The following is a 14,247-nucleotide window of genomic DNA, read 5'->3' as shown; positions in this document are numbered from 1 at the left end:
TTTTCCCTAGTGAAGGACGAGGGCGCCAGTGAGACTCAGTACCCTTGAGGCCAAGAGATTTATTAGAGCAGCGGTTACAGGGAGAGGGAAGGAGGTCTGTAACCGCCTGGTGGGAAAAGGGAGTGAGAGAGAGAGGGCGAGAGAGAGGTCTGTATTTATCGGTTTTGGGAGAGGGCGGCCTGTGCTCTCTGAGCCTGGCCGTGCCAGCCAGAGCCATCTTAGGGTCTTTATTGGAGGGAGCTATGAGGTAGTATTCCTATAGGGAGATAATGTTTGTACATGAGTTTAAGTTGCGCGCGCACGGGAGAGGCAGGAATTTACGGTCTTTGTTGTCTTTGTTAGGTTCCCTAGTGTTGGCGCCATCTCGGGAGATATCCTTCTGGCTGTTCCCCATGCCTTTCACCTAGTCTCTGTCACATCACCCTATTTCTTTCACTAATCACAAACTATAGTTATCTTGTATTTTATATCTAAATACTTCAGTAAACATCTCTAAAATATAAAGACATTTTCTTTTTTTTTTTTGAGTTGGAGTCTCACTCTGTCGCCCAGACTGGAGTGCAGTGGCCGCTCCCAGCCACTGCAGCCTTGACCTGCTGGGCTCCGGCGATCCTTCCACCTCAGCCTTCCAAGTAGCTGGAACTACAGGCGCGCACTACCACGCCCGGCTTATTTTTTTTTTTTTTTATTTATTGTAGAGATGAGGTTTCTCCTACCCAGGTGGGTCTCAAACCCGCGGGCTCAGGCAATCCACTCACCTCAGTCTCCCAAAGGCGCAGATTACAGGCTGAGTCACCGAGCCTGGCTTTCTCAATTCTTAAACTTCAGGAAAAATACCTGGCCCACCAGTTAATAACCTCATTAGAATTATTTAGGCACGCGGTCTCACTGTGTTGCTTAGGCTGGTCTTGGACTCTTGGGCTCAAGTAATCCTCTCACCTCAGCCTCCCAAAGTGTTCGGATTACAGGCATGAGTCACCATGCCCAGCCTAGAATTATTCTTATGTATAATTCTACCTCTTAAAGATAAACAAGGCCCAGAAAATATGTTATGATTTCTCCTTACTAAACTGATCACATATTGGCTGGAAATGGAGGCCACACCTGTAATCTCAATGCTTTGGGAGGACAAGGCAGGAGAACTGCTCAAGGCAGAAGTTCAAGACCAGCCTGGGAATCATAGCAAGACCCCATCTCTACAAAAATAAATAAATAAATAAATTAGCTGGGCATGGTGGCATGCACTTGTAGGCCTTGCTACTTGGGAGGCTGTGGCAGAAGGCCCACTTGAGCTCAGGTGTTCAAAGCTCCAGTGAGTTATGATAGCACCGCTGCACTCCAGCCTGGGCAACTGAGTGAGACTCTGACTCTAAAAACAAACAAAAACAACTGATCACAGAAACAACAACATTTCAGAGATCAATTTCCTTCAGTCTGTTATATGTCTTGGATTTTTTTTTTTTGTAAGAAAGCAAGAATTTATTAGGACAGGAAAGCTCCTGGCAGTGGGAGAGGTCCCGAAGGGTTGCCCATGTCTTGGATTTTGAACACTCAATTACTGAAGCTGCACTAGACACAGTGGTTCATGCCTGGATCCCAGCACTTTGGGAGGCAGAAGCAAGAGGATTGCCTGAGCCTACGGGTTCGAGACCAGCCTGGGCAACATGGTGAGATCTCGTCTCTACAATAAATTTAAAAATTAGCCAGGCTTGGTGGTGCATGCCTGTGGTTCCAGCTACTTGGAAGGCCGAGGCAGAAGGATCGCCTAAACCTATTAGGTCGAGGCCGTGGTGGCCGGAAGCATGCCACTACACTCTACACTCCAGTCTAGGTAACAGAGTGAGACTCCGACTCGGAAAAAAAAAAGACTGAATTTGCTTTCAGAGTGCTTATCAGAGGCAGCCGACAGAGGGTACACACTGTTGACTTTGGGTTTTCAGATGCAAGCCTTCCTCGAGAGCCTAGACCGACAGCGATGGATCCTGTAGGTTGCAGGTGACACACTTACAGAGGGAACAGATACGCAGGGTGCCGTTATTTTGATTTATTGCATTCTGAAGTACCATAGGGGTAGGGCCTGAGAATGAGTCTGCTTTTTCAGCAGTTCTAAAGCCTTATTACCTGAGATTTATATTCTGGGAAGAGAATCAAGACTGGATTATCCATACGTGCTTCAGAGGAGATTTGGGTTTTGGTTTGACAGGAGAACGTGTACCAACCTGAAAAGGCTACGTGAGATTAAAGAGAGAAGCCAGCTACACACCAAATTCCAGGGAAAGAGACGAGGATTTAAGAGGCTAGCCAAGTATGGCACGACATCTTCCTTCGGGGTAGCTGGGAGCAGTGGGGTCACTGGCACGGGGTGCAGGCCACCAGGCCCCCTCCCCAGGAGCCTCACAGCGCCCCAGGGAGGCCTTCAGAACTGCTGTGCCGTCCGCCAATCTCACTTCTCATCATCCCGCCCATAGTTAATAGTCTGTAAGGCCTGAGCTATGAGCATCGCCATCTCCCGTGTGCCGGCAGCAACCACTCTGCAGGACATGAGGTCGAGGGGTCCGCCTGGGGACAGAAAGGGAGAGACCCAGAGGCCATTGTCACTCGAGTGGGCTGGACAATCTTGTATAACGACTGACCATACACACATACATACACACCACCAAAAGAGCACATGGGATCATGCCCAAGTCCCAGGGCCTACACCAAACGAGAGGTCTAGGAGAGGATCTGGCCAAGGGAGGCACGGAGCCTCTGCCCACCAACCCCAGCGTGAATGCAGGCAAGGCCAGGCAGAACTGAATCTCTCAAGCCGCTGCTGGCCGAGAGACTGCGCTGGTGGACTAGAAACGCCATGAAATGCCGACAGCCTTTCTCAGTCTTGACTGTGCCAGCGGTCACCTGCGCCTTGTGAATGGCTTAGCAGCTGCCCTGGGGACCACTCAGAGCAGCAAGGGGTAGGCGATATAGTGTTTTGTCTTCCTGAGGGTTAGGAAACAGGATTGTGTGGCTGGAGACCTCCTGGCACGTAGGTAAGCCTCAAGGTGCTCACACAGCAAAATCCAGAGTGGGGAGGCTTTAAAATGTGAAACTGCCCTGCCTTGTCTTGCCACCCATGGCTGACGCATCTTTATTCTTATACCTTTCTGGTAGCTCAATTGTAGCCCTTCAGTGGAGAAACAGGAAAAAAGTAGAAGTCAGATTACAGAAGGTCTACTGTGCACTCCCAGTAGTTAAGAGAGCCACAGTGTTCTGCTAACAAGCTCTGGGTGAAAGCGAGGTGAGAATGGGATGTGACAGGGTTTTGCCCAGTCTGCTGAAGTCAAGTGGACATGGCAAGAAGGGACACATGTGCCAGCTCCCTTGCTCCCAGGAAGCCAGTCACTGGGACTCACGTGGGCTTGCAGCAGAGGGAACAACCGTCTTCCAGAATCATGCTCCTAACACACTGCAGGACGCTCATCCTATATGGTGCTTACCCAACACCAAGCCCTGGGGTTTCGAGTATCTAACTTCAGACGCCTGGGGAACATGGCGCCTGCTCTGACTCATTGGACCTTTGTGGACCTTTAGGACGCTGTCAATGCTGTATGACTGGGAAGTGCTGCCGCTGTTATCTAGTCGAGATGTCCTGACCCCATGGATGGAAGGGATGGCAGGGATGGCCAGGCTGCTGTGGGCCACTGCCATCACGGCACCTGCACAGGCTCTTGTCAGCAGAAACTCTGGAAGGGGAGTGCCCCTCCCAGGTGTCACTCGGTCTAGTCTCTGCTGCCGCCCCTGAGGACAGGAAGGCAAGGAAGGGCAGGAGAGCTCACCCGAAGTGTCGATCACGATGCCACCTGCTTCTCTGATGATGACCGTGGCGGCTGCCAGGTCCCAACAATGCAGGCCAAACTGGTAATAGGCGTCTGCAGCTCCTGAGGCCAAGTGGCAGAGTGCCAAGGTGGAGCTTCCAATGACCCGGACCCTGGGGAGATGGAAAGGAAGGCAGAAGGGGCGTTCTTGAGGTGGTGTGTGTGCTGACTTCACTGTCACCCCTGCCGGGCACGCTTGGTAGTGAAACATGAGCCACAACACTGCTGCCAAGCTCCAGATGCAAAATCTGGGGTCTGGAGCAGCACTAGCCAGCAGGTACTTTGGGGAAGTAACTAACCTCAGAAACCTGGGAGCATGGCACCCAGACATATACCCAAACCAGGCAAACCTTGGTCAAGTCCTGTGGGGCCTCCCTGCTCGGCATGACGTAGCCGAACTCAGAACAAAGCTACTCCATAATGGAGGGAAAACCACCTCCATCACATGGTACCACTCAGGGCCCAAGCCTGTTATCACCATTTCCATCACCTGGCTGTGAGAAAAACACATGCTCTGTACTTCAGCTACCGGCCCACATGGCTGAGCATTTAAAATGCAGCAGTTGGCTGGGCTCGGTGGCTCAGCCTGTAATCCTAGCACTTTGGGAGGCCAAGGCGAGTGGATTGCCTGAGCCCACAGGTTGGAGACCCGCCCAGGCAACCTAGTGAGACCTCATCTCTACAATAAATCAAAAAAATTAGCCGGGCGTGGTAGCGCGTGCCTGTAGTTCCAGCTACTTGGAAGGCTGAGGCAGAAGGATCGCCGGAGCCCAGCAAGTCAAGGCTGCGGTGGCCGGGAGCGTGCCACTGCACTCCAGTCTGGGCGACGGAGTGAGACTCCAAATCCAAATCCAAATCCAAATCAAATGCGGTAGTGCCACTAGAGAACAGGATTTCTAATTCTGCTGAATTTCACATTAAGTGTAAGTCACCTCACGTGACAGCACAGACCTGGGGGGTGGTGAGTCATGAAAAAGATCCACCTGGGCTTTAACAAACACTTAGGAAAAAGAAACCAGAGTGAGTCTGCCTGAAGCCAAGTCCACCGAGGAAGGACTCCACACCAGCAGTCCCCAACCTTTTTGGCATCAGGGACCGGTTTCGTGGACGACAGTTTTTCCACAGAGGGACGATGGAGGAGCGGGGACAGACATTAGGTTTTCAAAAGGAGAGCAAAGCAGATCCCACGCATGCACGTTTCACGACAGATGAATCTAATGCCGCTGCTGATCTGACCCCCACCGCTGGCCTACTGCTGTGGGCCCCGTTTCCAACCCGGAGTTGGGGACCCCTGCTCTATATGCGAGATTCACTGGCTTGAGATCAGTGACCTGGATTCCCAACAACTCAGACAGAAGGAACACAGGGCCCCATCCATTTCCTGACGACTGGCTACAGAGCATTATACTGGAGGACGGACATACTGCATGGCTTCCCCAGTCTGGCTTATGTGCGGCCCCCCCTTCCTCCCCAAATCCCCGAGGAGTTTTTAGCAAGTGTGTGCTTGTGTTTCTTTTCCTTCTGGCCCCAAGGTGTGCCCAGAACTGAAAATCCATACCCATGTGCCTTGGCGTGGAGCAGTCGCTCCATGTTACTCAGGAACAATTTCAGAGTGGCAGGATCGCGCTTGGGGCCAATTTCTGTTAGAACCAAGGCCTTGGAGAGATCTGCAGGAGAAAGAATTTCCCATGAGCAGAAACATCAAGCCTCAGCTCTCGCTGAACGGCTGGGGTTTTCCTGAAGCAAACTTTCAGTGTTATCTGCATTCTTAGGGCAAGGACCATCTTTGGAGTGGCTTAGGCTTCACGTTTTTTCTGACAGCTATGTTGCTTCAACCCAGGATGGATGGAGAGAAACAGAATCTGGTCTCTCGTTATTTCATCATCTTGCCTTTCAAGCTACTTCCTGTTTCACACTGGCAAGGGAACAGATTTTGCAGTTCTCTCTTTCCAGGGATACTTCATCTTACATAGGTAGCGTGAAGCTCTTGGGATACTTTGGTGACTTGGGAGAGTCACCACCATTCCATCAAAAAGAAAGACAAAATCACTCTAAACTGGGAGCACTCCATGTTTGAAGAGAAAGAAAAGCCTCCTCATCAGTCTTCTGACGGCTGTGACCACAAAGATGAAAGTATCTTTGTGGCGAGAGCAGCTTTTCAATAACATTGTCTTTGGAAAGAGAGGCTGCAGGAGTTGGCCCTCTGGATGCAGGGGAGGTTGAGTCTTTGGTTCACGGCCCATTCACGCGGGAGCCGCGTGCCAGGTCCAACTTTATGTAATGGGTGGTGACGGCACCAGAGTGGGCGAGACTGGCTGGGGGCAGGGACGTGCCTGGGACTCTGCTCTGTCCCTGACTCACTGCAGGGGGATCAGAGCAGTTTGTCTTGGCTTTGCCACATGCCCAGACACAGCCAAGCCTTGGTCATGTCCTGTCAGGCCCACGATGTAGCCAAACCAGGTGTGCTCAGATGACAAAACAAAGCCATTCCACAAGTGGAGGAAAAACTGCGTCCATCACAGGGCTCCACACATAGTCGGAAATGCTCGATCCTGTCCTCTTCCAGGGACATCCTCTTCCAGGGACAACTCCTGGCCAGAATCCACGTGCCTCGGCCCCTTCCTTCCCCTTCTATCAGAGCTCTCCTTTTATATTTTAAGCACTTTCTGAAAGCCACTTGGCTTCACACCACAGCAACCCACCTTTGGGAGGTCTGGATTATTCACTGCCTGACACACCCAGCATTGGGGCTGAGCTGACGCTGCACTAGGGTGTCCGGGCAACGCAACCCTGACACGCTCTGCCCGCGGGCCCTGCAGCTGCACCACCCACAGCCGCAGCTCCAAGAACTCAGTAATTGTGCGGGGTCTCGTGGTGAACCCTTCCACAGTTTACCCTCCAAACCCCACTCTCACTTGGCCACAAACGGGGATGGCATTTTTCCAGGGAAAAAAATAAAGATTTCTTTTGAAGAGAAAGACACCAACAGGACCAGGTTCAGTGGGCACTCACTATGAATGAGTGTATTCCTGCAAATGCCAGCATTTAAGAAAGTACTGATAGTCTTCGTTTTGGTTTAGTTTGTTAAATAACTAGTCTTGACGTCTACAGGATAATTTTTTCGTTAAGCAGAATTTTGTTGACTAGTATGAGAGTTCATTATTATGTACAACACTGGTTTTTGGAAAAATTAATTCTGAATTATAAATATTTTAGTTGAAAAAGTCCTTTTGAAAGATAGTATATGGCAATTTAGGGAATGCCTATTCAACTTATTATTATTATTATTATTATTATTTTTGGAGTTGGAGTCACACTCTACCGCCCAGGCTGGAGTGCAGTGGCATGCTCACAGCCACCTCAGCGTCGACCCACTGGGCTCCAGTGATCCTTCTGCCTTAGCCTTCCGAGTAGCTGGAACTACAGGTGCACATTACCACGCCTAGCTAATTTTTTTTTTAATTGTAGAGAAGAGGTCTTGCCAAGTTGCCCAGGTTGGTCTCAAACCTGTGGGCTCAAGCAATCTACTTGCCTCAGCCTCCCAAAGCGCTGGGATTATAGGCTGAGCCACTGAGCCTGGCCAGTGCCTATTAAATTAAAATTAAAAATAGAAATTGGACTCACCAAAAAGAGATGCAGATGGCAAATGGGAATATGAAAAGGTACTCCACATCATAGATCACCAAGGAAACACAAGTTAAAATGACAACAAGACACCGTACACACCTATCACAGTGGCCAAAACCCAGGACACGGACAACACGAAATGCTGGCGAAGACATGGGTGACAGAACTCTCCCGAGGGGCTGATGAGAATCAAAGCCATTTTGGAGGGTGGTTTGGCAGATTCTTCTGAAACTAAACCTCTTCTCATCATACACTTTAGCAACTGTGCTCCTTTGTATTTACCCAGAGGAACTGACAACTTAGGTTTTCACGCTAAAACCTGTACCCAAATGTTTACAGCAGCTGTATTCATACTTGTCAAAACTTAAAGCAACCAAGATGTCTTTCAGTAGTAGGTGAATGGTAGATTGTGGTACAGCCAGACAAGGAATAGTACTCAGCTCTAAAAAGAAATGAGCTATCAAGCCATGAGAAGACATGGAAGGACCTCAAATACATATTACTCAGTGAAAGAAGTCAACCGGAAGAGGTTGCGTACTGTATAATTCCAAAACAGGAGACAGTAGAAACATCAGGCCAAGTGCGGTGGGGTTCAGCCGGTAATCCCAGCTATTTGGGAGGCTGAGGCGAGAGGATTGCCTGAGCCCGGAGATTCGTGATCAGCCTGGACAACTTGGTGAGACTTCGTCTCTACAATAAATGACAAAAACTAAGCCGGGCTCAGTGGCTCAGCCTGTAATCCTGCGCTTTGGGAGGCTGAGGTGAGTGGATTGCCTGAGCCCGCAGGTTCGAGACCCGCCTGGGCGACTTGGCGAGACCTCATCTCTACAATAAATCAAAAAAATCAGCCAGGCGTGGTAGCACGTGCCCGTAATTCCGGCTACTCAGAAGGCTGAGGCAGAAGGATGGCCGGAGCCCAGCAGGTCGAGGCTGCGGTGGTCGGGAATGGCCCCCGCACTCCAGTCTGGGTGACAGAGTGAGACTCCAACTCAAAACAAAACAAAACAACAAAGACTAGCTGGGCATGGTGGCGTGCATCCGTAGTGCCAGCTACTCAGAAGGCTGAGGCGGAGGGATTGCCTAAGCCCAGCAGGTCGAGGTTGTGGTGGCCAGGAGCGTGCCACTACACTGCAGCCTGGGCAACAAGAGTGAGACTCCAACTCAAAAAAGAAAAAAATCAGCGACTGCTGGGGGCCGGAGGGAAGGATGGATAAAGAGGCAGAGCACAGAAGATGTGAGTGGGTACATGTTCTGCATACACTCGTCCAAACCCAGAGGATGCACACCACCGAGCATGAGCCCTCACGGACTTCGGTGATACGGGTACTTTGGGCGTCAATGCAGGTTCATCAGTCGTAATGATGTACCAATCCAGTGGCAGCCATTGATGGTAAGGGGATTGTGCGTGGGAAGGAAGGAAAAGAAAAGAGGAAAGAGAGAAGGGAATAAGAGAAAAGAGGGGGGGAAATGGGGTGGTTTGAAGTGTTTGATGTGTTTGCAGTTTTCAAAATGCTTGAGGTTTATTATTAATGATTTTAGTTTCAAAACTGTTAAAACTCCATTTTGTTTGCTTAAACCCGTGTGGCTGATGCAACTTTTTTTTTTTTTTTTTGAGTTGGAGTCTCACTCTGTTGCCCAGGCTGGAGGGCAGTGGCACGCTCCTGGCCACCGCAGCCTCGACCTGCTGGGCTCCGGCGATCCTTCTGCCTCAGCCTTCCGAGTAGCCGGATCTACAGGCGCGCACTACCACGCCTGGCTGACTTTTTGATTTATTGTAGAGATGAGGTCTCGCTGCCCAGGCGGGTCTCGAACCCGCGGGCTCAGGCAATCCACTCACCTCAGCCTCCCAAAGGCGCGGGATTACAAGCCGAGCCATCGAGCCCGGCTTGATGCAACATTTTTAAAATTTGCGTGTAATCGACTCCCGTAGCCCTGTACCCTCCCAGTGATCTCCCTTATCTGAGTTGTGCCACTGCCTACCCTTGCCTAACCCCAAACCAGATGTTCTATCTCTGTAATTCCTCAGTTTGCCTACAAAAAACCTCTGAAAGTTTTACTCCGGGTGGAGAGATTTTGGTGGTGCATGCCCCCTCTAAACCGCTGGCTATCAAAGGACTCAGAATTTGACCTTTTGCTCGTGACTTGGTTACAACAGGTTAGCATGTTATTTTAGCCAGGAAAGTCAAGGAAGGATGAATTATGCCAGGGGAGGCCATGGGGAACAAAGGAAGTGAAGTGGCAGTTACATCTTGCCTAATCCTACTCTATTTCTAATTTACTTACCCAACTTCAACTCTTACATACACCCACACATGTACCCGTTTTAAAATTTAAGTACTCTAAGAAACATTTTATAGGTTATTTTGTTACTCTTGTGATATAAAAACACATCATGTACAACTCTTATCCTCTGTACCCTACTCTTAATGACTGCACTCTATTCTACTCAGTGCAACAACTGCAACTTATTTAACCATTCCCCTGAAGATGAATATTTTTGATTATTACAAACAATGCTATAATAATTTTTTTCAAGATAAATTAATGACAGAAGTGGGGTTTCTGGATCAAAGGGTGTGCATATTTTAGATTTTGATATAATTGTTCAAACTGCCCTAGTGAAAAGTTGTATTGATTTTATATACCCCCCATCAAGGCCCCTAGGACTATGAGAAATCCTGTACTATTTTCAAGGCCCCAACAGGTATCTCTTTCTCTGGGATAAATACTTTAAGAGTTATTTTCTCTGAAAGGTAAGACCCAGAGAATGAAATCCTTCATATAAGGCATTTCCTGGCTTTAGCGGAAGACATTAAAGAAGACAGTGAAGCTATCACCCCAGGAGCTAAGAGGATGAACAATCAATTTCCACAGGGAGATAAGCACCTAGTCTTAACCAGGTACATCAGACTGACTGTGCTCTAAGGCCAGGGCCTCGCCCTGAGAGAAGGGCTGAAGGTAAAGTGAGCTGAATCCCCAGGTGCCAGCCTACATGTAGCTGGTGCAGCTTCGGCAGGGTGGGCGCAGGAAGACCAGGGATCTTCCCACCAAGTGCCCCAGAGCTGCTTCACAAAGGGAACCATGCTCACATCTGCCCAGCTTGCATTTTCCTCCAGACAGGCCTGTGCCCACCATGTCCCAGTCCCTATGTCACTGCCCTTGTTCTACAGATGAGGAAACCAAGTGTGGAGACGCGAGGTGACCTGCTTGGGTCATGGAGTCTTCACATGGTGGAGCTGGACCTAAACTCAGGCTTATCTGGTAGTTTTGTGAAAGAAAGCGTTTCTTTCCATGGTTTTCCAATTTGTGAAAGCATCATTCTGAATCCGGCACCTTCCTTTTCTGGCCAGCATAAATCCATTCTTTCTCTTTCTTGCCAATGTATTTTTTCCCAGATGAAATCAAGAGAAATAAAAAAGAAGTGTATGTACTACTACCTACAGGCAAAATGCTTTCTATTGCCTCCCTGCTATGGGGAGGGGAACATAATTTACTACCATTCCTTCTATTTAATGTTGTCTTATGATTATTTCTGACTACGTATCTAAAATTACCCTTACTCTATAGATACCATAATATTTTTGCTCTTAAATCAAATGCTACCATATACCTTTTTAATTTAAAATATTCTGTGATTTCTTTTCCTTTTTTTTTTTTTTTGAGTTGGAGTCTCACTCTGTCACCCAGGTTGGAGTGTAGTGGCACACTTAGGGCCACTGCAGCCTCTACCTGCTGGGCTCAAGCGATTCTTCCGCTTCAGCCTCCCAAGTAGCTGGAACTACAGGTGTGCACCACCACATCTGGCTAATTTTTTGATATATTGTAGAGACAAGGTTATGCCAAGTTGCCCAGGCTGGTCTCGAACACCTGGCTCAGACAATCCTCTTGCCACTGCCTCCCAAAGTGCTGGGATTACAGGTGTGAGCCATGGCACCTAGCCAATATTCTACAATTTCCTGGGAAAGTAGAGAACATGGAGTTACTGCTTAATGAGTAGAACACCTGTTTGAGGTGATAATGACTATGGAAATATATAGTGCTGATGGTTGTACAACATTGTAAATGTAATTAATAGCATGCATAGAAATAACTGAAATGGCAAATCTTATGTCATATACATTTTGCCACAATAAAAAAAAATCTACGAGTAGATTTTGAGGTAGGAAATCTCTGCATATTCTTTCAATAAACAGATTTTGGGATGAAAAAATAGTCTGGGATTTCCAACAGTTTGAGAACCCTTTTCTAGGTAACAATACCAAATTTTTGAATACTTCACAAAAACAACAGAAGAGGGAGCACTAGAGCCACAAAGTGATAAAAACTGCGTTGAGCCAGCCCACCCCTGCCCCCAGCCCCCACCGCTCAGAAATGCAAATTTCAAGTAACAGTAAGTACCTAAAAAGAACAATGGTTGAACCCCACAGGCAATTATCATAAGAAAAAAAAGAATGAGAATAACACACATCTACAGTCAATAAAAGAATGTCAAAAAGATCTGTTCACAAAAGATAAGAAGCTTTATGTAAAAAAAAAAAAAGAACAGCATAACTCAAAGTTAGAGATCTCAGATCAATTAGAAAATATTTTAGAAAAGAAGACAAAAAGGAACACAATGAATAAACACAACAGATTATACTTTTATATAAGAAATTGAGGGTGAAAAAGGAAATTAAAAAAAAAAAGACATGAAGCCAGACTCGGTGGCTCAGCCTGTAATCCCGCACCTTTGGGAGGCTGAGGTGAGCGAACTGCCTGAGCCCACGGGTTCAAGACCCGCCTGGACAGCGAGACCTCATCTCTACAATAAATCAAAAAATCAGCCGGGGTGTGGTAGCTCATGCCTGTAATTCCGACTACTCGGAAGGCTGAGGCGGAAGGATTGCTGGAGCCCAGCAGGTCGAGGCTGCGGTGGCCGGGAGCGGCTACTGCACTCCAGTCTGGGCGACAGAGTGAGACTCCAACTCAAAAAAAAAAAAAAAGAGGTGAGGTAAGAAGAGGTTACAAGCTAAGTTTAGTGACCCATAAAGGAGAGAATTAGGTATATGCTATAAAAATTTTAACACAAAAAATTATTAGAACAAAAATGTAGGCTTTTCTAAAAATTAAAGTAATATCCAAAGAATACAAACAAATAAATCGATGCTTATTTTTAAAACACACCTAAAATAAACAATGGAAGGATAATTCATTACATTTTTAAATGATTATCTATAGGAGGAAGGAGAAAAGAGGGCGGGGAGGACAAGAACAGAAACCAAATCTCTCTGAATATATTTTGATGTATAGATTTGACTTTAGAATGCTGCATTTTTTAACATAATTACCAAAAAACCTGAAATTTTCAAAAAGTAATCCCTCTAAATGAAAAATAAAGCAACACAAATGTATCTAGATGATTAATTATCCTTAGTTGGCGGCATAACTAAAAGGAACGGAGAAGACTGACTTCAGTGATCCCCACAATGACCTCCTAGGATTGACTTACTGGGAGATGTAATGGAGACAAAAAGGCAAAACAAAACAAAGTAAAAAAAAACAAAGAACACACAAACAAACACCAAAATCTTCAAACTATTCAGTAATCTTTTTTTTCCCTAAGTCAGAGTCTTACTCTGTCGCCCAGGCTGAAGTGCAGTGGCACAATCATGGCTCGACACAGCCTCCAACTCCTTTGCTCAGGTGATTCTTCACCTCAGTTTCCTAAGTAGCTGGGACCACAGGCACGCAGCACAATGCCTGGCTAATTTTTGTGATTTTTTGCAAAGACAAGATCTCGCTATGTTGCTAAGGCTGGTCTTGAACTCCTGGGCTCAACTGATCCTCCTACCTCGGCCTCCCAAAGTGCTGAGATTACAGGGATGAACTGCCATGCCCGGCCTCATTTATTAATAGCCGGGCTAGTATTGTTATTCTGAATCTGATATATGCCTATGTGGGATTAAAGCGAACAAATAACCATGTGGTGTTAATTTTACCATTCTGGTGTCACTGTGAGCACGGGGGAAGAAGATATATGAGGGGAACCTCCCCTCAAACCCCCCAAAAACAATTATCTTTTGTAGCATGGGCCCCTTGTAGTACAGGCTACTCCTGCTAGGTAAGTGTTCAGGAGCCCAATGACATCAGTGTACCAGCTAGTGTTGTCAGGAGAGGCTGTGTTCTGAGATTCTTTGAACGCATTTGCCCATTTCATGATCATGATTTGCTAGTGCACCTGCCCATACCATGCTGAGCGTTCAGTACTTTTTTTGACCAAAAATGGCTTGACCACTGTGCCCTAACCTCACCACAGCAACTTTTCACCCAATCTCACCACAGCAACTTTTCTTTGTTTCCTGAATTAATTAAAAAACACTTCAAAGGGAAATGTTTTGCCGATGTGGAAGAGGTGAAACAAAAAATGGCAGATGTATTAAAAGGCATCAAGATTGATGAGTTAAAAACTGTTTTGAGCAGTGGAAAAAGCATCTTGACAGGTGTACTGCAGCAAACAGAGAGTACTTTAAAGGTGACTGAAGTTTAAACATGTAAGAAGCCGGGCTCAGCGGCTCAGCCTATAATTATTTCCGTGCCTTTGGGAGGCTGAGGTGAGTAAATTGCCTGAGCCCGCGGGTTCAAGACCCATCTGGGCAACTTGGCGAGACCTCATCTCTACAATAAATCAAAAAATGAGTCGATCAAAAAATGAGTCGGGCATGGTAGCGCGCGCCTGTAGTTCCAGCTCCTTGGAAGGCTGAGGCGGAAGGATCGCTGGAGCCCAGCAGGG

General features: G+C 47.4%; 1 protein-coding gene across 1 annotated transcript in view; it reads right to left on the bottom strand.

The window, feature by feature from the left end:
- Nucleotides 1-2,029: 2,029 nt before the first annotated feature.
- Nucleotides 2,030-14,247, bottom strand: part of IMPA2 (inositol monophosphatase 2) — a 33,399-nt gene continuing 21,181 nt past the window's right edge. Inside the window, exons 6-8 of the mRNA XM_008050170.1 lie at nucleotides 5,410-5,518; nucleotides 3,813-3,964; nucleotides 2,030-2,559 (exon numbers count right to left, since the gene is read on the bottom strand). Of these exons, the coding sequence (XP_008048361.1) occupies nucleotides 2,444-2,559; nucleotides 3,813-3,964; nucleotides 5,410-5,518 (377 nt within the window). The 3' untranslated portion in view covers nucleotides 2,030-2,443. The remainder of the gene's footprint in view (nucleotides 2,560-3,812; nucleotides 3,965-5,409; nucleotides 5,519-14,247) is intronic.

The sequence above is a fragment of the Carlito syrichta genome, unplaced genomic scaffold, assembly GCF_000164805.1.
Source record: "Carlito syrichta isolate Samal-C Ts95f unplaced genomic scaffold, Tarsius_syrichta-2.0.1 Scaffold143124, whole genome shotgun sequence".
Lineage (NCBI taxonomy): Eukaryota > Metazoa > Chordata > Mammalia > Primates > Tarsiidae > Carlito > Carlito syrichta.
The sequence above is the reverse complement of the archived record's forward strand: the minus strand, read 5'-3'. Positions and strand labels throughout refer to the sequence as shown.